Below are 25462 nucleotides of genomic sequence, written 5' to 3'. Positions count from 1 at the left end.
ACAAGGAAGACACATAAGGAAGAGACCTCGTAGGAATGTGAACCCTTGAACATAATTGAATCAAGCTAGACATGAGGATGTTGGACACAGAAGCAAATCTCTCCCCTGCATGAATTCAACTGTCAGACATATTCTCAGCAGAGTTTGAAATCTCTGATTCTCTTTCTGTAGAAACTGTTACTTTTGGTAACTTAAACACCATTAAATCCTTGCATTCTCTGGCACCAATGTTTTAAATTGTGTTTAAGGAAGAATGCAAGAAATACAAAAAAAAGCCACCCCAAAAGCAAAGAAATAAACATCACAAGACAGAGCTTATGTATCTACAGGTGTGTGACTCCCAACACACACTGTGAACAATTTTTGTTACAGTAGCAAAGTGTCACTTTTAGTACTGACGAGTGGCATAAGAAAGAAGTTTTAAGATTGATGGTCCTTGGTTTATCATTTTAACACTTTACTCTCAAATATATTCTTACTTTCTCTTTCATATATTTTTAGAGTCCTCTCCAACAGTAGTGTTCAAATGGAAGAGAAAATATAAATTGTATTATGAAAGTAAAGCTGCTCAAGTAAAGAAAACTATGCATTTGGATACATACAGTATTACTGTAAAGTGATGATTAAGTTTGCATTTCCAGGTTAAACTTTCTTTTTCTAGAAAAAGAAATTATAATACTTTTATGAATTTGTTGGATGATAGATTTGTTCATTTTTAACCCAAGATAAATGGAGATTTTTAGCCCAGAATAAGAAATGACAAAAGTATAACCACTTAAAAAATGTGACACTTAATGCATACTCCAAAAATTTGGACACGGACTCCAATTCTCTGTTCTCCTTAAAGGCACAAAATGACTCTGGATATCAAACAAAAAATTCCATAAATGTAAACAAAGAAATTAATCTGAGTTTAAATAGATTCAAATATAGGAAAATAAGATTTTGTTTATTTATGTGTTTAAGATCTGCATTACCTGCATGTAAAACCAGGTACTGCCGTAGATTTAAAATATATCTCCTACATGAGAGCAGCAATCAACTGACCTTCTGAGAACACTGCTCTTGGTGGCAACACAAACAGAATAATTAAAAATCCAGTAGCAACTAGAAAACCAATATTCATCCTCTACTCAACTCTTGCAAAGTTAGGGAGGAAAAACAAGCTCTTCAAGTTTGTGCTGGAGTTAAAGGATTCAGGCTGTTACTGATCACCCTGGGGCAAGAGCTCCAAGCATATGCACCAACAGTGTTAGGTGAACTGCCAGTATCTCCTTCCACTCCATCCCAGTGTACAAAAAACAGTCAGTATGGAGTGGGTGCATTTTTAATGCCCTAATGAGGCACTTGCAGCATTCAAGCCCTGAAGTTTGTCACTACTGACAATATTTGGATAGATTTAAGACCCAGTACCATATACCATGGACTGGCAGTAGGTTAACCTTGAAATATAAAGCATGGATACTCATTGCAGAGTTTGTATTCAGAAAATAAAAGGGGTGTAGGCTTCTGGTTCTTATCTCCTGTTGCAGCTACGGGCTAGAATGGAACTGCATCCCTGAGCCGGAAGGACTGATAATTCTCTTTCTGTAGCCTCTGGATGTTTCCTCTAACGATCCCAGCACTACTCCTATCTTGTCTGCATTGACTTTTGCTCAGCATGCTCTCAACCATGCCCAGTCTCCCACAAACACTGAACAATGCAATCAACTGCTCCAGCTAAATCAGCTGAGAGTTATAAAGCTGAGTTTCGACATATTGAAAACACTTCAATCAATGTCACTTTACTAAACCTTCTCTCTGGCTTGATATACACATTAAATAAAAGGGTGCAAACAGGAACCCTCCTGAACTGAGCAGGGAGAGAACCATCACAGGCAATAAACCTGAACATAACACTGACAATGTGCTGACAGCATGCTCCTCTGACTCCATTGTTTAAGCATGGAGGCTTGGAAGTGGACAATGAAGATGCTTTGGGACAGAATGCATTAGGGAAGTTGGGAAATGTTCCCATTTTTGATAGATTACACAATAAAGCACAGACATATGATAAGCTGGAACTGCATATAAAAAAATAGTATGTTTAAAAAACCAAAATGATTTCTAAAAAGAGTTGGTCATTGATGTATCTAACAGCAGCATTATTGCCATACAATTTTTATTATAGATTGTGATGTTGCAGTAGGGCTTTACATACGTACATTTACTATACCATGTGAATCACCAGAAACATGTTTTTCTCTGTTTGTGTGATTTATTAAAACATAAATCATAATAGCATGTGCCAGAAATTCCTTCTGAAGGACATAATAAGGTAACAATTATCCTCTGAACTCCTTTCTTTGTCTTCAGAGAATAAAATGCATTAGAACGTATCCATTTGCTGCCCCATGACAGAAAATGAAAGCAAGTGTGATGGTTGCACCGTATGCTTTCAGTTCCTGCAGTTGGCTGGTGAAGTGAGCTTTGTTCCTGAATGTGCTGTCAGAGACAAAAAGAATACTTTCTCCAATCCTTTTAAGGAATAATCCTTAGAAACAGTAAGGAAAAATTAACTGAAGAGGTTTGGTTTTGCATAAATGAAAATGGATATGGAAAAAAATATACATGTAAATATCAAATGTAAACTTGAAATAGAATTTATTTGAAAGACAATTACATACATAGGGCCTCCTTGTATTGTTTTGACTTGAATCAATGTATTACACCTTTTTCATTTTATGCAACAATTCACAGGATCTGATGCAGGGGAATTGTAGCATTTTCTTCTGTGCAAATATACACAGAGGAGCAACGTTACAAGTATTATTATAATCCCCCTCAGAGAAGGTTTAAGGTCTTCTAGATCAGCTTGTGAATGTTTGGAGTCCTGTGTCTGATGACTGGCACATTGAGAATGCTTAGTGCACCATGATTTTGCTCAATTATTTTTGAAGGAAAAATCATAAACAAAAATTTATAATACACAGGGTGCTACATAAAGACATTATAAACTGTGCAGGTGCAGGAACGTAGAAGCAGCAAGATCAGGGCATAAAAATGGTTTTATTAATTCAAAGAAAGTATAATTTACCCTCTCAAATTTTGATTTTTTTCTTAAAACATTCTATTTCTATGGGAGAAGAATTATATTTGTGGTTTAAATTTAAAATAAAAAAAAAGGAAAATCAACAGTTTTCAGCAGCAATCCAGATCTGGAATTCACTTCATTTTCCTTTTTTTTTTTTTTTTCAGGAAGACACTGTGCCTGAGCTACATTCTGCAAGTGCTTGGAAATAAAAAGATGGGGACCTCTGAATCAAACGTAATTTACAAGAATCCAAGTGGATATTAGGTTTCACTTTTCTCGAGTGACACAAGGCATTCATAACAAATAAATACACATACACACACACTTTCTTTGGTTTAGCTCATGATATAGAAAAGAGCTATTTTTTTTCTTAGATTTTGCAGATTTGTAACTCAAAATTAAATCACAACATCATATGAAAACCCAATCCTGTGGTGTGCTATTCTGATTCTGTGGGAAACTTACATTTGCAATTAACTTCCAGAAAGACCACACATAATATCATTTTACTAAATGAAAAATTTAAATCACAGCAAATTGATGCTTTACTGAATTTGGTGTCTGTACTCCTGTACTGTTCAGGTTCTCTCTGCTTAATATTCCTGACCATTTCCATTTGCTTTGGGTCAGAATCTGGAATCTAGATACTTTCATTAATCATATTATAGTTATGCATAGTGCATATACATTTTATTCAGAGCACCCTTATGACCTGCTTTTACTCTGTCACATCTAGGGATGGACAAAATGCTGACTAAAGTGGATTCAGAATACCACATATGATGGTTATGATGGTCTGCGAGCATCCTTAACAGCTACACTTTTTCAACATCGATATACATGACCTGGGAAACAGTATCATTTTCTGATTCCACTAAAAAGATCACAATACAATATTTACTGACATGGTCAAATCACACAGTTTGATGAAGTTCTTTACATGAGAATTTTGATACTCCGTGTTTATCTAAAGTTCAAACTGACTAAAATATAAGAGCACACATCACTGCTTTTCTAATATTACATGCTTAAACCTCATTTTATTTACAGCTTCCAGTAGCTTTCAGCTAAATTCCTCGTTGCACTCGCTGCCACGTAGCTGGAGAAGGCTAACAAACCCCTCCGTGTTCACATGACAACCTTTGTGCAAACGCATCCTTATTCTGTCATCTACTGGCAGCGCGCTTCCCAGTCATGTTCTCTGCCAGTCCTTACCAGTTTGCCAATTACACAAGCTGCTTCCCAGACATCAGACAAAAATTCCATAAGACTGCTGTGCGAGCGTACCCTAATTAACCATCAGCTTAATTAGACAATTTACTGTGTAATTAGCAGGCAATTAGTCAACACCTCTCAGATCTTATTGACTGCTGTGACAGCCTTCCTTAGTCTACACATTCCCATACGCTTCCACGACCATGATCCCAGCCCTATCCTGTACAACAGCAACCCTTGCAAGGGAAGGGAAATCATATTACATAACAAGGGAAGAGGGAGAAAAATCAATATATAGCCTGTTCATTTATTGAACTGTATTCTAGCCAAGACTTTCTTTTTTTCTGAGAAGGTCAGCTGCTAACAAAGAAATATCCATCTCTAACATTAGGTGACATCTTTTTCATTTATAATATGGTTTAGGAATTCTATTTTTTTTAACTCTTATATTGCACTAAATTATCAGAGAAGTCAGACAAGCAGAAGGTAAAAAAAGTTAATTTTTAAACTTACTAACATATTGTAGGTTTAAATATATGGCCGAGAACAGTGAAAAGGTGCTGGTAGTTGCTTTTGAAACCTATAGCTATCATTGTAATTAACTGCTTCATAGTCCAAAATGCATCAGGAAAGCCAAAACAGATTACTTTAAAGTATAAAAAGTCAATACTCAATAATAATTCAATAACATTAGAGTAAGTCAGCAGAAATAATTAATTTCTGAAGTAGTATCGAGTCCTCCGCACAAATGTAAAGTTGTATGCCCTTATAGTACATCACGTGAGAAGTTACAATGACTCAGTGTGGAACTCCCCACCCTGCAGGAGGTACTGGGCATTCCTGCCTGAAACTGAGGGTATATAATCTTGGGCTCTTGGGACTTCTGGTACTGCTCGTCCGATCCAGAGAAGGATCAGAACCTTGACCAGACTGCGACCACCACTCTCGACCAGACTGTGATCACCACCCTCGACCAGACTGCGACCACCACTCTCGCCAACAGGTTTTCCCTCTCCGTTTACTTTGGATTCAGGGGGACCATGTGGGGCTCAGCACGGGGGCCCAAAGAACACCACTCCGTTTGTGCCCCAGGGTGCTGGGTTATAGATCTGGGGTTTGTGGGTTAAAAACAATTGTTTGTCCATATAATTGTATTTATTGTATTATTTTTACTAAATTGCAACTCTGACAAGTTTTGAGTTGGGTTCATTTCTCCTGCCAGTTTACCTTTAAACCATCACAGTATTTCAACATAAGAACTCGTCAGGTTTTATAAACATATGGGACTTCATTCTGCTTTTGCAGCAACGTCAATCAGGAGTAAATGCAATTGTATCACCATGAGATTCAAAAATCAGCTCTTTGCTTTCTTAACTTCTTGTGTGGGCAAATCACATGTGAAACACAGCCTTACCAGTTTCATTTACCAAGTGGGAACTCAAGACCTCAGGTGACTCGACCACTTAAGAGAAGGGTATTGTCTTTACATAGAAGCTACACTTGTATAACCAAAAATTCCTCTAGAAGTGATTAAGCTAAAACCCTGTAAACTCGTGTGTGGAAACATATGCCAGTTCAGAGCTAGTTACATCATTTCAGCTAATGCCTACAAACTTCTTAACATAAGCTATATAGCACCACATACATGCTTGACATCAGTCTAAGAGTGTCTGTGCAGAGTCAATTTGGGACCACATTTCTGCAAACATGCCGCAAGTTCCATGGTCCAACCAGGAATCTTGGGGCAATAGCTGCTACATGAGATGCTTCAGCTCTCTTGATGCAGAGAAGAGCTCTCTCTTCAGCTTGTCTTGATGCAGAGAAGAGAAGCAGGGCTGCCATTTAATGTGCACAGTTGAACCAAGAAACAACCAGCTGGTACCCAGGGTAGAAGGCATGGTCTGTTTTACTGCTGGAAGCAGGTCTTCCCCAATACATCTGCAGCCTTATCATGTTAGTGGGCAGAGGTGTGGTCCCAAAGGGTCACCTAGACTTCTACAAAAGCAACATTTGACCACAGCAATGAAAGCAGACCTCAGCAAAGATGCTGAACTGTAAATTAGAGCAGCTGAAGCATGAAGACCACTCTTTCATGTCCTGTGTTTTTTTATAATTAAAATGTGGAAATGAGGGAAAAAACCAAACCCTTGACACATGCACTTAACCAAATGCAGAAAGTTGAAAAGTCAATGACTTGACAGAACGGAAACTTCTGAATTCTATAATGGCTAAATAAAGATTTCATTGAACATCCGTGGTTACCTATTAAAGTGAATCCTGACAATTCCAAAAAATAGGGAAGTTTATGTCATTTATGCTAAGAAAATTCAAAAATGTTAAGTATGGCCTTATGCTGACATTATCTTTGATAGGTGTGTTTCAAATATAACTATTTGGAAAAATATAGTACAGCTTTTTCTAATAAATTATAAAATACATAAGTGCCACTTAAGAAAGTTATTCAGTTGGTTGGCACAACACTAAAAGGTTTGCAACAAATCTGAATTGAGAATGGAACAAGTGTGAAAATTCTAAATTTCAGAATTATACTTGACAATTCCTAGCTTACATTCAAACTGCCTTCTTAGCTGAATTCCTTTTGGACACAAAATTATGTGAGGCATTGCCAAGATTACCAACAAACTTCCAAGGATGTAGAAAACAACCACAGAAAACTATAGCTGAATGATATTTTACACAAGTATGCTACATATTTGCTTTTCAAAATCCTCTTTATTCAGAATGTGATATTAAAAAATGCCGAGTACTTCAGATACAGCCAACAGAAGCTGCAGATCCTCAGCAGTTTTGGAAAATCATGCATGTGTGCTCTCTTTGTCTCTCTCTTGATAAATATTTGCAGGTATTTTCAGAAGAATGAGGTAAATAAAGCAAAGTTAGTAAAGAGCAAGGCAGTTTCTTCAATATAAAAAGAGATACTATTGTGATTTTTAATCAGTGTAAAATTTGCATCTATTTTGTTTGACCGATTGGCTAATAGTTGCACTATAAATAGAAATTACATCCTCTCTTAAGTACTGGTCACTACCAGAACAGCATATATTATGCTGAGCAGGAATGAACACTCCTACTTTTGGTAGCTATTTTTTTATAGAAAGGCATATGTACCAAAATACTCTGTGTTGCAATCTTTACACTCTTCCAAATTACAGTGAAACTGCTTCTCAGTTATGCCAATCTAAGTGCACTATGAGTTTCATTAAAATATGCAACAGTTTTCAGATTAAAAAATACCTTAAAGACTGATTTGAAAGTGTTTTATACATAAACTACCTAAAATATTCCAGTTCAAGGTTAATGATCAATTTGACACTTTGTATATGTATATGTACTCTTGCTACACTGTTTTAAACGACTGACTCCAGTAGAAAAACACAGGAAAGTGAAACAATCTCTAAATACTGTGTAAAAAATCCCCAGATGAAAAAAACTGAATTCTTAGACAGCTATAGAATTGAGAATCCTGTAGCCTACCAAGAACCAGTTTTGCACATATATCTCCTTTCACCTTTGATGGTCAGTTTTGTGTGCAGCTTTGAGGAAGATAAGTCATTGCCAGCCTAAAGACTCTATGGAACTTCTGCCACAAGCTCAAGGCATAAGGCATAAAAGTTACAGCCAAGATCACTCTGCTCCACAAGTGTGAATGGCAGGAAAAGAGATAACAAGGGAAGAAAATTGCTGATCATCTGTTTGTAAAAATCTGTCCCTTTAGCACAGATGAGGTTTACCGGCTCAGTGTTCAACACCCCTGCACAACAGATCCCTCTTTGTCTTCCACTGATGAATTGTCACACTGTGGTTCATGTCTTGAGATAACAGACTTCTCCATGAGAGCCCCTGTGCAAAAGAGAGACTCTCACTGCAGAAGAAGTGCAGCATTTATGTGATATTTAATGCTACAGGAAGAGTGGGACTAAACTAAATTTTTATCACAAAACTGTAAGAAGTTTTTCATTTCTAAAGTAGTAAATACAATCATAAAGAGAGAGAGAAACTTTTTTACAGATTGTTGTTTAACTCTTGCTTTAAAAATGAAGCTGGTTATCTTGAGCATTCAAAGTATTCATTGGCCAAAATAACCAGCCTTACTGATGGTAAAAACAGATTTTTAAATGGTCCAAAGTGCCTCACTTGCAAATTCACTGGTGTCAAGAGGCATGCCTGCAACAATTTAAGGCATACATCTACTTGGTGCAGATTTTAGCTGTGGTAGGAAGGGATTTGGCTTATCAATAATGACTTCGTTAAAGCTCTCAGTCCTGGGATCTTTGGCATCTCACTGTGTTCAAGTTGTGCTATATCTTTCTAGACTGGAATTTCTCCAGGATGAAGATGTGCCAAACCCCTACATCACCAGGTGCATGGACTGAAGAAAAAGAATGGTTAAACGCAGCCTCTTCTGGTTCTTCAGACAGTAATTTTGAAGCTACTGAAGTTATTTGCTTTTAAAAAAGTCTCCATCCTTCTTTTTCTTTGGCCAGGGATAATGTAAAACTAAGTAGAGATGAAATCTGGTCCTTAAGCTGAACATGTCAGAAAAATACTTCTTCTTGGGAAAAAAGCACGAGTCTGTTTTCCTGCTACTTAATCAGATTCATAGAATTATTTGTTCCTTTTTTGTAACCAAATAACAGATTTTCTGTATAAAAATACTCAAGTAAAATACAATAGCACAACTACAGCATTTAAAAAAAAAATACAATCTATAGCATTTCCCTAGCACAGTCTTTCATCTCTCCTGTTACATTTTGCTGATTTTATGCACTGATCTAAAAAAATGTAAAAATTGTAAAACAATAAAGCTGGTATTTCTTATTAAAATTCTTTCAGAAGTATGGGACAAAATGAGGCACATAACAAACTCCTAAAAATATTAAACCTAATAATAATTTTAACACTTATAAAACCAAAGAATAACTTATGAGTTCTGTGTGCTAAGGAATCCTGTAAAATACCGATTTTTCTGTTCAAAAATGTAGTTAATAAAAGTTGTCTGATGCTATTTAGTAGAAAGGTAAACAGTCCTTTTTATATTTGACATTAACAATCTGATCATTTGTCTCCCCAAAGAAAGCCCATACAGCTTTCATACAGACCACACAATAAAGAATAGTAATATTTCTGTTTACTGAGATATCAACTGGCATTTCGTTGCAAGTCAATGGTCTATCTTTGCTACAGCATACTAGACCTCAATCTGGCATCTACAAATGTCAAGAGTATAAAAAAAAAATTATAGGATGGAAATCAAAAGCATGTTCTAAATTCCTAAAAACCAAACAAAGTTCACCTAGATATATTTGCTGCAGAAATCAGTACAATATTCAGCTGTCAATCTTGAAAAACAATGAGGGAGCGATGCTGTCAGTAGGACAGGATAATAACATTTCAAGCAGATGTTCAGGCGGGGCTCTAATTCTCACTGAACTCCCTTGGTAAGCATTTAATTTCTTTATCGTATGCAAGCTAGGCAAATTGTACTTCATCAAAACTGTATTGTGAAATATTAATATTTCATATTATAGCAAAACTCCATAGAATAACCTTTGTCATATTAAGAACATCAGAATTTCAAATGTCATGGTTCTGCATTTTAATGCATCTTAAATAGCTTTTTGGCTTGGCACCATAAATTATAACTAGTTTAATCTAAATTACTATGCTATAATATCATACAAAAATATACATTTTGTAATACAGATTCACTTATGTGAAATACTAATGTTATGGAAAACAATGCATCATTGTACCATGATTTTTTTACCACCTTCAGTTATAAAGTGAGGTGCACACAGTGCAAATGTACAGAGAGAGAACTAGTTGGAGTCTGAATATGTATATTGTAATAACAGCACATAGAAATGTGATATATACTGGACAAATTATTTAATTCTCATACCAGCAATGGTTCTTATTTAGAAAAGGTTGTGAAAATATATTGTAAAACCTACATCTGTGAACTGCACAAACATATATTATGGCTAGAAAGTTTTCTCCGCTATGGTTTAGTTCAAATTTAATCTAGCTTTAATTGTAGCTTTGTTTTTAAAATCAGCCACGCAACTTGCTCCATATATAATGAAAAAAATTAAAGATTAAAAATGAAGTTAGTCTGCATGTTGATTTCTGCTGGTTCTCATAATAAAGGCAACTGTTTCCGCATTATTGAAAGCGACAGCATCACAAATCAATGCATGTCACAACAAAATAAAGACAGATGTATCTGATTAATCAGAATTAAATTTTAGAAGTGAAGGAAGCATCTAAAAATCAAAGCAAACATTTCTGCTAATCCAGTTGGTTTTCCTCTTTCTAAACAGCCCATACCATGCAGTGAGAGAACAACAAAGCCTGAATTCAGCAATAAACCTCTAATTTCTGCTATAAACTCCTCACTGAGGTATTGAATATGGTACAGGGATGTGCACACTTCATATAACCTCTGACTTCTTTTGATACTATGTTTATACAAACTTTCTGATTACAGGTTTTAATGCAAATTTTGTGTACTAAACAGTACTCACTAATAAATTCTAAGTAAATAAATCAGCTTAGTATAGAACTTCTACTAAAAACCTCCCACTCACAGTTACTTGTTTAATTAAAGCAGTATCTCTCATTCTACATGTAGTTTTCCCTAAAAGAAGTAATAATTTTTCAGTTTCAGTAATAATTATTCAGTTTTTGTGGACTCTTATGATGTGCACCTTTCCCATTTCCCTATGATATGCAGCTCCCCCATTTCCCTTCAATAGCTTGCAAACAGAATTCACAAATAATATGCTGGACAGAGTTATCTGAATAAGACAGAAATACTATTTGAACCAACAGAGCAAAGAGCTATTGATCTGCAGTCAAAAAGGGAAGACATGAATATAGAAAAAGGTGTGTGAAGGGACACTTTTATTCTGCTACCATTTGTCTTTCCTACTGATAGTCTATTTTAAAAGCAGTTATTCTCATTTATTCCGTTATTCAGCATTTCTGGAAGAAATCAAATCTACTTGATACTAAAGCAGCTGAGCAAAGATGTTTAATTTAGTAAATAAAATTCTACAAGTCACTATCTCCATCAGATATCTACAGACACATACAGGTACAGTACCCTGTAACTATTATTTGCATAATGCTATAATATCTAGTACATTCTAAAATATTTAAGAGTGCAGTATACTTTGAGGTATAAATACTCTGAAGAAATTTCTGAAGCTATTTCTCATGTTAGCTTTTTTTTAATGTTTCAACAATAGTACCGTAGTACGCAACAACAAACTTTTGCTGAATCACTCACAGTTGAAATCCTCACCCTACAAACAGAAAATGCTACACAGGTTGTCATGAAGACAATCATGTAGCAAAGTATGTAAGTGTTTAAAAGGGAACGAGCATGGCGTGACACAGTGAGCTCTGTGCTAACTCCCTCTGGGGCAGCATGTGAAGCTTTCGAGGTGAAGCCATGACAGATGAGGACTGGAGAGACTAGGGGAATAAATTATGGTCCAGAGGCTAGAACTCCAGCACTGCTACCCAACAGTTCCTCTAAACAAGGCAGTAAGGCCTCTCATAGGTGGAGGGGATCTCTAGTTTAGTATTTTAGAAGAGCTTTCTTTGTCAGATGGTGAAAGAGGGAAAAGGAGTAGTAGTTCATATGAAATAAATTCTGTCTTATGAGAATCACTCAGTTCTTCAGTCTGAGTCCGTCTTATTTCTGTCCTTGGATCTCCTTCTTCCAAGATTTATCATGTTTTTCTCTCTGACCTTATTCCATTCCACTGTAGTTAATGTATGGAAATTTGTGGTTGGACTGTATATGCTTTTCACAAGCTATATGTCACTCAAATTTAGCCTGCATCAGTCACTTTTGCTGAAGTGCCAAAGGGAAGTCACTCATTTCCACTATCAGTGTCTGAACACAGTGGCCAATTCAGTCATTGGCTCTAGAAAATGGAGAATTTCTCCTGCTGCTAAGCTCCTCATTGCCACACAGGCACTATGCATTTAACTATTGCAAACAAGAAGGAAGCCCACAAGTCAAGTGTTACTGGGACAGATAAAATAATTAGACAACAAGAATGAACACAAAATCCTGCTTGCATCACATACAACCAAGGCTGAAGTGGAGGAGCTTCAGCTGCCAAAAACTGTGTCTAGCAAGCTCTCTTCCTCCCAGAAGCTCTTCCACTCTTGGGAACTGTACTGTCTGGGGAGCAGCTCCTCCTCTTTCCAATGATTCTGCAGGCTTAGACCAGGAAATCTTTGCTCCTGGTCCTACTTTCATTGGTACCACAGCCCAAGAGACCATTCTGCTCCCTGCTGAACATTGCACAAGATCTATGTCTACATAATCAGAAGCTAAGATTAAAAAAAAAAAAAGACATAATGCCAATCTATAATATTTCAAACTCTCTACCAACAACTTATTCTAACGTTAAGTCAACAAGAGCAGTCTTTCTGTAATACTCTGTTCACATAAGAAGTGCTGTACTTCACTGAGCTTTTCTTCCCATTTGAAATGATTATTTTTATAGCATTAATTGCCATATAACTACGATAAATAAAAGCAATTTTCTTTCTGCAGCACCTCTCAGCCAAGCATCTCAAATCATGTCAAAAATACTAAGGTTTAACACCCATTGGAAGTACACTACTAGGAAAAATACAACAGTGGAAAAACTAAGTAGTACTTGGATGGGACACAGTCCTACTACACACAGCAACACATGATTCAAGAGTTGAGGCACAGAGAAAGTACTGCCTCCTGCTGAACATCAGAAGGTAGCTTAGCTAGAAATAACAATCACTGAACTAGAATTCAACCAACTTTTCTGAATTTATTAAATTAAAAAACAAGTAATATCAGCAATATTTTGCATCTTATTGCAACAAATACTAAAAAAAACCTTGAAATATCTCCATCTGAGTCACACCTCAGGAGCATGGCATACAGTGGAACACTTTGCAGTCACCATTTGAGAAATGACTCAGAGTCTGCTGCTTAGTGGAGCACCAGTATCACTTCCTACAACAAGCACATCTTTCCTCCTGAACTCCCACCCAAGCTGGAACTCAGCCTGTGTCTGTTTAGCTCTTCAGATGCACAGTAATCAACATGCAGTCTGGCAGGACTGCAAGCATACCAGCAATAATACTGATAAATAAATAAATCTCAGTACTTGCTACGGGTTGCCTGTAGCCCAGGCACTGAATAATTACAGCTGACAGTATGTTATACATGTAAGTCAGTTGTAAACATATTTGAATGACAGTTATGTCATAAAAAGTATTTTAATAAGAAGCCTCGTGAAGTAGATTGGAATCTCAACTGCAATGTAGAGGGACACCTACTTCCTTAAGGCTACTTCAGGTGTAAGTGACAGCAGAAGCCAGTCTGACATATTTTACAGTACACTGTGGCAACACAACACTTTGTCCTTAGACCTTCCTCATATTAGAGGGCCACTCGCTATAGTTAATTCACTTGTGGTACTTACCCATGTACAGGTGGCAGAGGAGTAAATCTAGCTTTTCTCTTCTGCTAAGGTCTCCATCCATCACTACACTTGTACATCCCATCTCTGAACCAATAATAAAAGACCCTTGTTTCTAAATTAATCTCAAGAGCTTTCTTCAGCCCACACTACTGTCTGTCACTGGATGACAATACGTTGCAATTATTCACAGTTACTTAGGCCTATATCTAAGGATGTACCTTTGTTCTTCTTCTTTTCTCTACAAGTTAAACTATATCTACATCCCAGCCCAAAATCTGTTTCTTTTCTCTGTGATCTGTTTATCAAAGTTGTTATTTTCTTTCACTGTCTTAACTTCTTGCTCACTCTCATTTTGCCATTTTGAACATAGCAACAAGAAATCCATCTTGAATGCAATTCTCAGGCCAAACAATCAATTACATGTTTAAATCTACACAAAATGTTTTATTTAAGGTGCCACACTGAGCCATAGCCTTCAAGATTTAATTCTAATTCCTTCATCTTCCATTACATTACTGAAGGCCAATGTCACTGTGCTACAAACTGCTTCAGCACAACTGCTCGTCTCCATAGGCTTCTTTTATGTTGCCTCCATCTTTCTCTTCCATTACCCACCCAGCTCCACCTTGCAGCCTCATTATCATACTGCAACTGCAACTCAATTTCAATGGCTTATCTTGGCAGTCCCTGGCACAGAATCCGTCTTTCATGAGTTGTGTGACAAAGCTGTTACTCATTCCCTTTGCATTCTGATCGTTTACAGAAAACACTTGCAGTGCAGTATTTTAAAAAAAAAAGATTCTTACACTTAATAGGTGGCTAATATTAAAAGGTGGGGGAATAAAGGGGAAGGATGTAACAACAAACAAAACCAGAAATTGTGTCACTGTACTGGTGAACCTCCCAGACTAGTCAAACTACGCAATGTATCATACCCGTTCCTGCTATCTTTATGCTAGTTGGATTCAACAGTGTCATTCCCAAAAGACTCAGATTTTTCAAATAAACAAAGAAACGGCTGCACACGAAATACACCTTAAAATATTTTCTTACCTTATCCAAAGAGAATGTTTTAGTAACAGCAAAGCCCCACCCAGCTTCAAATGCTCTTCGAATCATTGAAGAACTTGTAGCAGGAGTTGCACTGGCGAGGCCAAAAGGATTTGGAAACTTCAGTCCAGCCATTTCTACACTGATATCTACTAAATCTATGGGAGTATAGAAGAGTGGTAGTTCTGGAACCATAGAAACTGCAACACCGTATAAGGACTGTAAAAAAAACCCAAACAAAAATCACAGAATTTTTTGCTGATTAATTTTTATATAATTTATTATTAACACTGATAAGAGAATAATTAATATACAATAACCCAAAGTTTAGGTATTTTATTATGCGTTCAGACCTGCAAAGCAGTAAAACATGCAAACATCTGCATATGCAACATCTTCTGCCCAAATAGTATTCATGCTGAAATACTATGTTATGCTGGAAATAACTGAATAACAGTAGTAGTAGTAGTAATAATAATAATAATAATAATAATAATAATAATGAAGAAATAGTTATTTTTCATCTAAAGAAACACTTATTTTATATCCTGTACTGATAGCCTGGTTCAGTACAAAGGTTTGTTCAACCCTTCTGAACAGCCAGCTCTGTCCCCTACAGCAGCCAGCAGCAGTGAGATTGAAAAAAAACCCAGGGTATGCCAACAGATTCTTTTTAGTTTTCTTCCCAGGTGCCAATCTAAAGTGTAGGGAATTGTGAAAAATGAGGGAAGGCATCATGTGGAGGATCACTCAGACCTAACTCAATGTATTTTGAATCTCTGCACCTTTTCCCCCCAGTTTTAAAGATTTTCTATAGCCTACACATCAGCATACCTGTCAATATATGCAAAACTATCACTGGGTTTATACTTAATTGCATTAGTATGAATACTTCAAGATTGACAAAAGTTAGACTCTGATTTGGGATCAAAGAACATCATACACATTATTGCTGTGCCACCACAGCCACTTTTGTTTTCATTTTAGACAGTCTTTTGCCTGAAGAGTCAGTGAAAAGCTTTCAATGTATATGTTGCATTTAATACCATAAAAATTGCAGAGAGAAAAATCTTTCTCCATGTATGGATACTGAACAGCATCCTAATCACAATGTGGTGGGTAGAATTTAAATCTTTGCTCACTCAGATGGTTGACTCAATAAAATCACAAAGAAATAAAGCAGGAATTTCCAACACAGAGAAGTCCTACACCATCTGTGTTCCTAATAAGTCACAGCTAAGATCACAGTAGTTTCTTCTATCCTTAAAAGGAAGATTTCTTCATCAGGACTACTCGAGGTATGGGGAAGATTCTTCTGTAACAGAGGAAAACCTCAGCCACTTACAAATTGCTACCTTTGGGGATTTTGTTGGGTTTTTTTTAAGAAACTTACTTAACCCATTTTTACCTGTGAAAATTAATAAGCACTGACAAAATGAGGAGTTTTTTGTTTGGTTTAGTGCCTTTTGCTTCCTAGACTGGTCAAAAACCTGAGACTTAACGTGCCTGTTTGGTTTTGGGATTGCCTGCATTCTAATCTCAGTATTCTGATTCCTCAGACAGAGAGGGTACATTCAGGGGCCAAATTTTCTGATGGCTTAAAAGTTCTGAAAGTAGTGGAATTGTCCCAGCCTGAATGATGTAAACCTGAATGGGTCCCTAATGGTGGACATTTTGAGAAATGTTAATTTTTAAAGATGCCTAACACTTGGGACAAAACTTGGTTCAGTGTCATGATCTCTCTCAGCTAGCAGCCAATGTAGTTACACTTCATAAAAAGCCAAACATCCCCCATTGCTTCCCTCCTAAGTGCTCACTGCTTCCTCTACGTCACACTCCACAGAGTTATTTTTTTACACCAGGAGAATCTGAGTTATTAGAAAATCAAAAAGCCTGGCATTCTACGTCTCAAAAGCTTTTGTTAAATGGCAAATAAAAGCAGAAAAAAACAAAGAATCAAAAAGTATTTTTTTATTACTTTGGGTTTGATTTCATATTTTTAACTTCTTTTTTGTTTTCTTAACTAATATTCCAACTGCAAAATGTTGTTTGCAATGACAAAACAGAACTTCCTGGATCACACAGCTGAAATTAAAGCATTTTTAAAAGGCTAGCACATTTTTTGTCTCCTACATAGTTTAATGTATGGGGAAATCTGCTGAAATAAACACTGATACACTAAACTCTTAAAAAAATTCTTTGATTCTGATTCTGTAAGAATGACAGTAAAGAAAGACAAGGAATAGTGTTTGGTCAGCTCCACTCTATGCACACATGTGAGCAATAAACCTAATTTTACAGTGTGAATTCATTTGCTATCCATAATTGTTCAAATGTTCTCTGTGAATACATTTCAGCCTGTGGATTGCTTATAAACTATTCATAGCTTGTACAACTGTAAATATTGATTGCTACAGACAAATAGGAAGACAGTGCTGAATATGCAGCTTAAGTTCCATTGTACTGTTTCTTTTCCTAAGCAGGACAATTATATCTCTAAAAATTGTTCTCACCAACACCTATGTGAAAATAGGCCTTGCCTCCTGCATTCCATCATTCAAACTAGTCATAAGCCACTTCCCAAACTATATGTAGAGGTCCATTTTTCCTGCTTTACTTTCCTTCAAAAGAGCAAAACCACAAACAATTCCACTCAAACACACCCAGGTCCCACAAAATGTACCTAATGGTTTGTTAATGATGAAGTGACCCAGGTGGAGGTGGCAGGGGGAGGATTACAAGACGTTTCAATGGAATAAACCAAGTATTTAAAAATGCACAGGGGCAGGACACAGCTGAAGGTTCAGTAGCCAGTGGCAATACATCTTTTCAGATTTATTTCCCTCCTCCCTATCACTTCATTTTTGCTCTATTTATTTTTTGCTGCTTTTTCCTTTCAGCACGTTTATAAAAGAAATAAATTTACTAAGTCTTGATGCATTGTTTTCTACAAAGAAAAACTTTCAGCTAGCTAAAATGTTATATAGCTTCCTGAAAGTAAAATCATCTCTATAATGAAGGATTTCTCTGACATTGCACAAACAAATAGGAAAAGAAAGCCTGCAGGCAAGGGTTTATTTATAATAACTCTTCCCTTGATTTTTAGAAGTAGAGGACAAAAAGTGTGGCCCATTCTTCCTCTAATTTGATGCCAACCAGTTGAGCTAACAATATTGCAGGTACTTGTTCCAATCATGGCAATTTCTTGGACACTGGAACAGGGTGGTGAAAAATCCACAGTATGTTGCAAACAGTAGCCCTACCTTACCCTACCCAGGATTTGCCTAGAGGCAAATGCATGTGGTCTGCAGTGCAGGGCTGAGAGACAGGAACTCAGCTTTAGACCCGATACAATTTTTGACATAAATTTCCTTCAGATGGAGAAAATTTTTAACCAGAATGCTATGGTCTAACTCCATTTCCCATACTTTAACAAAGATAGACTGTGAAAGCAAGTCGTTGTATTACTGTTATTTTTCACAGAGAGTCTTTGCCTCAAATCCTACTGCCTGGAAGAGTTTTCCTGAATACTTTCATCTCACTCCTGCTTTCTCCGTTTTTAAGTCTGATCTTAAAACATGTCTTTTCTCCCTTTCTTCTTCTAGCCTCTCTCCAATTATTTAACTTTGTGGTAATATGTCTATGTTATTTTGTACAGTCTATGAATGGTTGTGGTAGGAAGGGATGCCTGAGGACCATCTAGTCCAACACCCTTGCTCAAAGCAGGGTCAACTAGACCACGTTGCTCTGGGCTCTGTCCTGTTTGACAAAGATTTTCTAAGCTCATTCCTGCCTTTCTGTTTCTGTAACAGACATAGTGCTTACTCAAAGGCAAGTAACTAAAATACCAGGTTTCCTGCACTTGCCTTTAATCCATTTTTTTTTGCAAATGGTACTTCGTTATTTGTCTGCATGCTAATGTTTCATATGTTGTTCTAGCTAAACAAAGGGATGTTCATTTTTGTCCTGTGGTTGTCCTGAAAAGAAACAGACAACATAACTAACAGCTTCAAATACAAGCTTCCTGGGAACTACCTAACTCTGGTATTGATTATGAAATACTGTACATTCATGCATGCTCAACCTGAATGGTCAATCTTCATAAAGAATCAGCAAGAACACTCCTCAGATACAAAGTCGATATATTTTCTGACAGCATAGGTAAAGAAAAAACAGCAAATATACAATAGTGTTTCAAAATAACACAGTGATGTGTTCAAAATTAATACTGAATAGTATTAAGTGCAAATTACATCAATTGAGATTCAGATCTCTATTCTTTAAGTGTATCACACATTTCAGTCTAGGAAAAGTATAAAAAAACTGTCCACACTGAAGAGATTACAGTAAAGAAAAAAATAAGTTTAAATAAAAGAAAACTTATTGTGAACTAGAACAGAAAAGTCACTTTTAAAGGGGGATTTTAGTGAGAAGATGGCAGCTTTACTGCCATATATGGGAAAACACTCCACAGGTAAGTGTATGAATACAGCAGGAGTGAAGCATTAAGGTTGGCACAGTCATCCAGGAAGAAGATACTGGAAGCTATCTTTGCTCTCAAGGCAGGCACAGAAAATTAGAAATTAGTCCTGCAATAATCGTGAATTACCCTGAATACAACCAATATACTATTAAATCCCATTCACTCATCAAAAAGAAATGAATGGTAGCTGAGGCATAGAAGAGAACAGCAGCCTACATTGCTTCTGCACAAGATCATAAAGCCAATGTCAGACAAAAGTGAAGGCCATTACAATTCCCAAACCAAATAAATCACTTAGAATAATTCATGGAATAACAAAAGAAGGTTGAACCATGCAAAAATGTTGTTAGTAGTAGACAGTTAAATGAATTGGGTTGATTCTGTTTTGATCTCTAATGACTTGCAAAAAATGGTTCTAGGAAGACTGTATACATTTTCTAACAGGTTCTACTACAACAACCCTTGGTTAGGCATTGACCGGTCATGTTTGTAGAAACTAACCTGACACAGCTGCAGACAACAATTTCTGAGATGAACCTACGCCTCATATAGTGGGAGGAATATGTTAAGAAGCAGGAGATATTTAGGCAACTAATGATGGAAAGTTTCCAGCATAAGAGCAGCCAAGAAGCTTCTGTAAATAACTCCCAGTTTTGAACATAAGGCATTTCTGCTGGAGAGTCCTTGAGTCTGGATCTCACGCTTCACTTGACCACGTGCCAGAGCTTGCAATGACTGGAGTTTCAGGGCACATATCAGGCCCATCTGTTCACTTAGCCTTTTGCCTGGAGTAGGTTGGGATACAAGCAGCGTGCTGTTCAAACAGTGCTTTCTGCAAGTAGTCAGGATCGTGGTTTTGAGTTTCAGTCTTTGTCATGGTCTTGGATTGGCTGAGAAATCCTATGGAATAGTTTTATTTTGATGAAGACTGCATTATTTATAGATCCTGGTGCTGAGACAGTTGGTGATTTTGGAAATGGCTACCTATTCCTGTAACTGAGATATAGATGGTATCAATGCATTTATTTAAAATTTAATGTGTACTCGATTCAGACACTAAGATCACAGGACAGTTGCCTACTTTAGAAGCTCACAATAGAGAGAAAATAAGGTAGCGTGTAAGGCTATTTTTTCATTTCCTTTCAGAAGTTTCCAGAATACAGAGCTGAGAACTGAATGTGTGCACACATGTGCACATAAAGGCACACACATGTGGCATGTACCTACCCCAACAAACATCAGGGTAATACAATCCTTCTCTTATCCTTCTCTAAACAATTTCTTTACAAAACAAACTCCCCTCCAGTCACTAAAATTTCTACCAGGTCCAAACACTGGTGAAATAAATTGCCAAATTACAGCATTCTGCACCACAGCAACCAGATTTTACAAGGGCTGCACATCCAAATAAATGCCCTTGGGCAACCCATTCATCTAACAGCTGGAAAGGTGACACTTGACATTTGGAAACTTTCCTGTGAAGATTGCTGTAAGGCTTTCCCATTAGCTTCCTGGTGAGACTGTAAGGTTGAATAAGCTGCCTTGAAACCTGCAAAGGGTAACGGAAATGCTCTAACATCACAAGTCTACTTGATTTAAAATTCTAATTCTCAAGCCATGACTATTCAGATTTTTTCCAAAGTATTAAATACATTCCAGAGAGGAGGAAGAAACCCAAACTTTGAGGAGGAAGCAAAGTTATAACAGAGGATTTTAAGTGATGCCTGTATTTCTAGAGGTAGAATAAGGAGACAAAAAAGAGGAATCACCATCTCTCCCCCTATCATGGTTATCCAAATTCACTGTGCACTGGGAAATTAAGCAAGCAGATCAGGGACTAAAGATGTTTCACACTCAGCATTTTCATAGGGTCTAAGAAGGCAGGACACAAACAGTGCTTTAGAACAAGTGAGAAAAAATATGCACAGATACTAACAACAAGCTTTCAGTTGAAGTATTTTTAGGAAGTGAAATCAGACCCCAACAGCATGAAATTGCACAAACATGCAATCAGAGAGGCTTTGAGCAGATGGATGGGGGAGAAAGACATCGAGCTGTTACAGTCCCAACTTCAGTTGTTCAAATCTCTTTATGTGGGAGAATGAATCATGTACCATGTTTCTAAAAAGTTCCCTGCACTACGAACACACATTTTGTCAACTGGTTCTCCACATACAGGCTGTGTTTCTATCTCGGAAGATTCTCTACAGCTCCTCTAGACTTTTACTAGAAAAATTAGGGCAGAGGTGTTCAGTCAGCAACATGCAAGGAGAACCAAAAGGAAACGTGTGGTTACCAGGTTTTTCAAGTCTGTACCTCTTAAAGTCATATTTCTCAGGTAAATTCTCCTTTGCATTATTTTCCTCAGTGCATTCAGTGTTTAGTTTTTGTCAAGCTTTTGTATCCATTTTATCAGTCTCATCAGAGCAAACTTTGGTTCCAGTGTAGATAATCTGCTTTGTAAACTGTTAGTAAACTAAAAAGGTCTTTCCCAGGTAATAACATTGGCAGTATTTAGTTTTCACTTTATGCACTATTGGAAGATCTTGCTTCTTAATACTTATGGGCTCACTACTTTTCTGCAGTTACCCAATTAGGATTTCTACTCGCAGTGTCTATTGTGTAGGGAGGCTTGCTACCCTTGAGTGGAATTCAGACCTGGGGCCAAGAAAATGTTTCTTGGATTTAGTGTTAAGATAATGTAAGAAAGCTGGGTTCATCTACCCAAACTCAAGCATGTGATCCAAGCTGAATGAATCTGTAATGTTCGAATCACCAGATAATCTAGGTATTAGTTTCTCAAAACCTGTATATTTAATCAAACCCACAATGAAATTATTTTCAAAAGTATCGAAAAGCAGATAGAAATGGGAAAGAGAAAAATACTTCTGAAAAAAATCACCTGTATGTATCTGTGTATGTACCAGGAAGCTTGTTTTCCATCATTTACTGATTCCACTGTAGTGTTAGCAAGACCACCAATATCACCTCCTGCAAAAACCCAGGGTTCACTTGTTTGCATGGTTTCTGGATCTACTTCAGGAAGACCCCATCTGTTAAACTTGATAGGTGCCATGGCCTCTCTAACTGTAATTAAAGTGAACGACAAATATGTTAATGGAAGAAAGAAAAAACTGTTGCTAAAATCTGTCAAATATACGCTGATAACAATTAGAAAATGTAATTCTGAAAAAACACATATTTCAATAAAGTCAAAACCATCCTGACTGAACATTTAAACTCAGAACATCCTGGAAGAAAGGCTCACTTCAAAACTTGTTTTGCATATTAAGAATAAAACCATAAAACACAATCAAAATTAAATGTTTACATGAAGACAATATATTTTGTACCTTTTTCACTGCAATTCCTGATTCTTTTTTTAGAGCATGCATTAAGAGATCTTAATATTTTTCATCCTGTTAGTGAACAGTATATCAGGCATTCTGCACATGAAATATTATCATCTTTTAAAATAATGTAGATGTGAAAATAAAAAAAAAAATTATACTGTATGGCACATAAATGTCAATAAATACACATAAATGCTCAGAAAAAATATACTACTTGCTCTGTGTTAACATTTTAAAATTATTATAATCACGAAGCCCTTCAAAGTAGCTTAATTAAGAGAATCATGTTTTCAATAAGTATTTTTAGCAAATGTTGATGGTATTTATCAAAATAGGGGGAGTTATATAGGTTTACCTACAAGCACTGAAGATTCTGCAATAAAATGCAGTTTAAAATTGCAATGTCCCTCAGGGACATACCACTGGCAGATGCATATTGCTAAGGTCAATTAAACTGATGCAGTTGCAATGTCATATATGTAAAAGAGCAACCTGCCAGTTTAAGGCACAAATATTTCTCCAGTACAATGGGCAGAGTCACAGTATTGTCCCAGCACACACCTCAGTATACAGCAAGCTACAAACACATCTTTCTTGCCCATCATAGTGCTGAGATTTTCTTCCAAGGCTCTGTATCTCCCTGAACCTTCAAATCAAATATTAGAAGTGTATTCCAAGGTGGGGGCTGTGTATAATCTGGGGTAAAATAACTGAACAGGAAGCAAGGCACAAACATTGTCACCTATTTGTCTCTCCTACGTTCTCCTCCTCACCCTTGACATTTACAGACATATACCTGGAGGACTTGAATTCAAAGTAATATTTTCCAACCTGTTTAGAAGCCAGAGTCACAGAAGACAGTTTCAAGCTGAAAGACTGTAGCAGGTTTCCTAGTACATGTATTTAACCTATCTAATTTCTCCCGCCAAAAACTTAAGAAATTGTTTCCTGTAAAAATGTTTAAATTACTGAAAATTCAAATGAAACACTACCTTGAGATTGAGACATTTTTCAGTCTGGAAAACAAGGTTTTTTTTTGTTTAGGGACTTGCATTTTTTTTCTTTTAAATTGAAAGAGTGGATAATGGCTGATAGCTGTTTTATTTAAATGCTTCAGTAATATTTATAAATCAAAACATTAACTGTCTCTTTGTGTATCAGACTGTAAGTGCTTTAAGACAGCTTTTGATCATCTTATATTTGTCATATATAGGATAACATATTGCATGCAGTGGTACCATCTCAGCATGTGGTCTAGACAGTTCTCATGAGCTAAATACATACAGGCTTGTAAGGACATGTTTGGAAAAAACACAAAGGAAAACTTGGTACTGCAGGATTTGGTAGGGGGGATTTAATAGATGACTTCTTCTCTGAGACAGGACTGAACCACAGTAAAGGTGTTAGAGGACAACATGCTGTTGAAGAGGTAGTTTTTCAGAAGAAATGATGTAAAACTGGAAGTTCTGACTACCTATTTCATCTTGTGGAAAAATAGGGTATTACCTCTGTTATCCTGGATCTATTACATTTCTCAAATCTTTCTTTGAATTGCTTTTTGCTAAAATAGCTGTCTGGACATAATTATACCAAAAGCTTTTTGAGTGCAAAGAATGCCTAACACATCTTCACCTGAAACATTTCTCCAGGGCCTGAGGATTTGTCTGCCTGATCAGTATTTTTAAGACTGGGAAAGAATATTTCCCTGGTGGCAAGGCTGACATGGTATCCAGCAGCTATTTCTTTCTGTCATTTTTATAATCTCCAAGATTTAGGTTATGTAAAAAGAAAGGGATGGTTTAAAAGCATTTTGTATGAGATTTCCTAGTATCCTAACAATCTGGATCTGGTACCCAGTGCAACTGTGAGGCTGAAGGGACCACCCCCTACACCACCTGCAGAAAGAAGGGGAGAACTGTGTTCTTCACAGAGGGAAGTCCCTTCCTTGCCCCTGCGGGGGGTGAGAGAGAGTCTAAGTGCCAAGAGCCAAACATGAGCTTGAGGTTCTCTGCACTGGTAATTGACACTGAACAATAAAAAACTAGATACCTAATGTTTTCATTTTTGCATGATTTGGGATGGGGTAAAGAGCGTCTTTTAAAACCCTACACCCTCACAGCCTTCAAAATTTGAAACTAACATAGCTTTTCTCTTGAAAATTCAAACTACAGTCTCCTGTTTGTGTATTCCTCTCCTCCATGGCCTGGTGAGACATTATATATCATTTGAAAAGATCCTTCTGGATGAAAGACAACATACAATTTAATTACTCTAGTGCTATCAAGTGATGCTAACACAAATAACACTAAACAAAAGGATAGTGCTGAATATATATTCCAAATTTGTTATATTCACAGAGCAAACAAACACAAATGGAAATGCAGCAGCAAATTAGAGCATTTGCAGAAACAATATTAAAATATAAGTGAATACAGAAAAAATATTTTAATTAACAAAACAAATCAAATGGAAAAGATTCCTCAAATAAAGCTTTAAAAGTGAGTCTGTGTGTTTGACTGCCATGACTAATTATGCATCCATGTAATGTGTGTTCAATTTGGGCTTATTTAAATAGCAGAAATGCTCATTAGCTGCAGTATATCTGTGAAGCTTCAATAAACAGTTTAATGGTTTTTATGTTTAACCAATTTCATAAGTTCCTGTAATTTTAGCTTTAGTAGCTCATTAATGTTATTTTTGATATCCATCTTACAGAATTCCTTTAAAGTGAATAGTAGCATTACTTCTGAAAAATACAAATATACTGTAACTT

At 36.5% G+C, this 25462-nt stretch overlaps 1 protein-coding gene across 1 annotated transcript in view; it reads right to left on the bottom strand.

Moving 5' to 3' along the window:
- The window catches only part of DPYD (dihydropyrimidine dehydrogenase), a 338474-nt gene that overhangs the window by 147208 nt on the left and 165804 nt on the right, over positions 1 to 25462 (bottom strand). The window contains exons 13-14 of the mRNA XM_029963231.1: positions 22239 to 22423; positions 14857 to 15072 (exon numbers count right to left, since the gene is read on the bottom strand). Of these exons, the coding sequence (XP_029819091.1) occupies positions 14857 to 15072; positions 22239 to 22423 (401 nt within the window). The remainder of the gene's footprint in view (positions 1 to 14856; positions 15073 to 22238; positions 22424 to 25462) is intronic.

The sequence above is a fragment of the Manacus vitellinus genome, unplaced genomic scaffold (assembly GCF_001715985.3).
Source record: "Manacus vitellinus isolate BGI_N305 unplaced genomic scaffold, ASM171598v3 scaffold_56_pilon, whole genome shotgun sequence".
Taxonomy (NCBI): Eukaryota; Metazoa; Chordata; class Aves; order Passeriformes; family Pipridae; genus Manacus; species Manacus vitellinus.
Note: the sequence above shows the minus strand (reverse complement) of the source record. Positions and strands in the feature narration are given on the sequence as shown.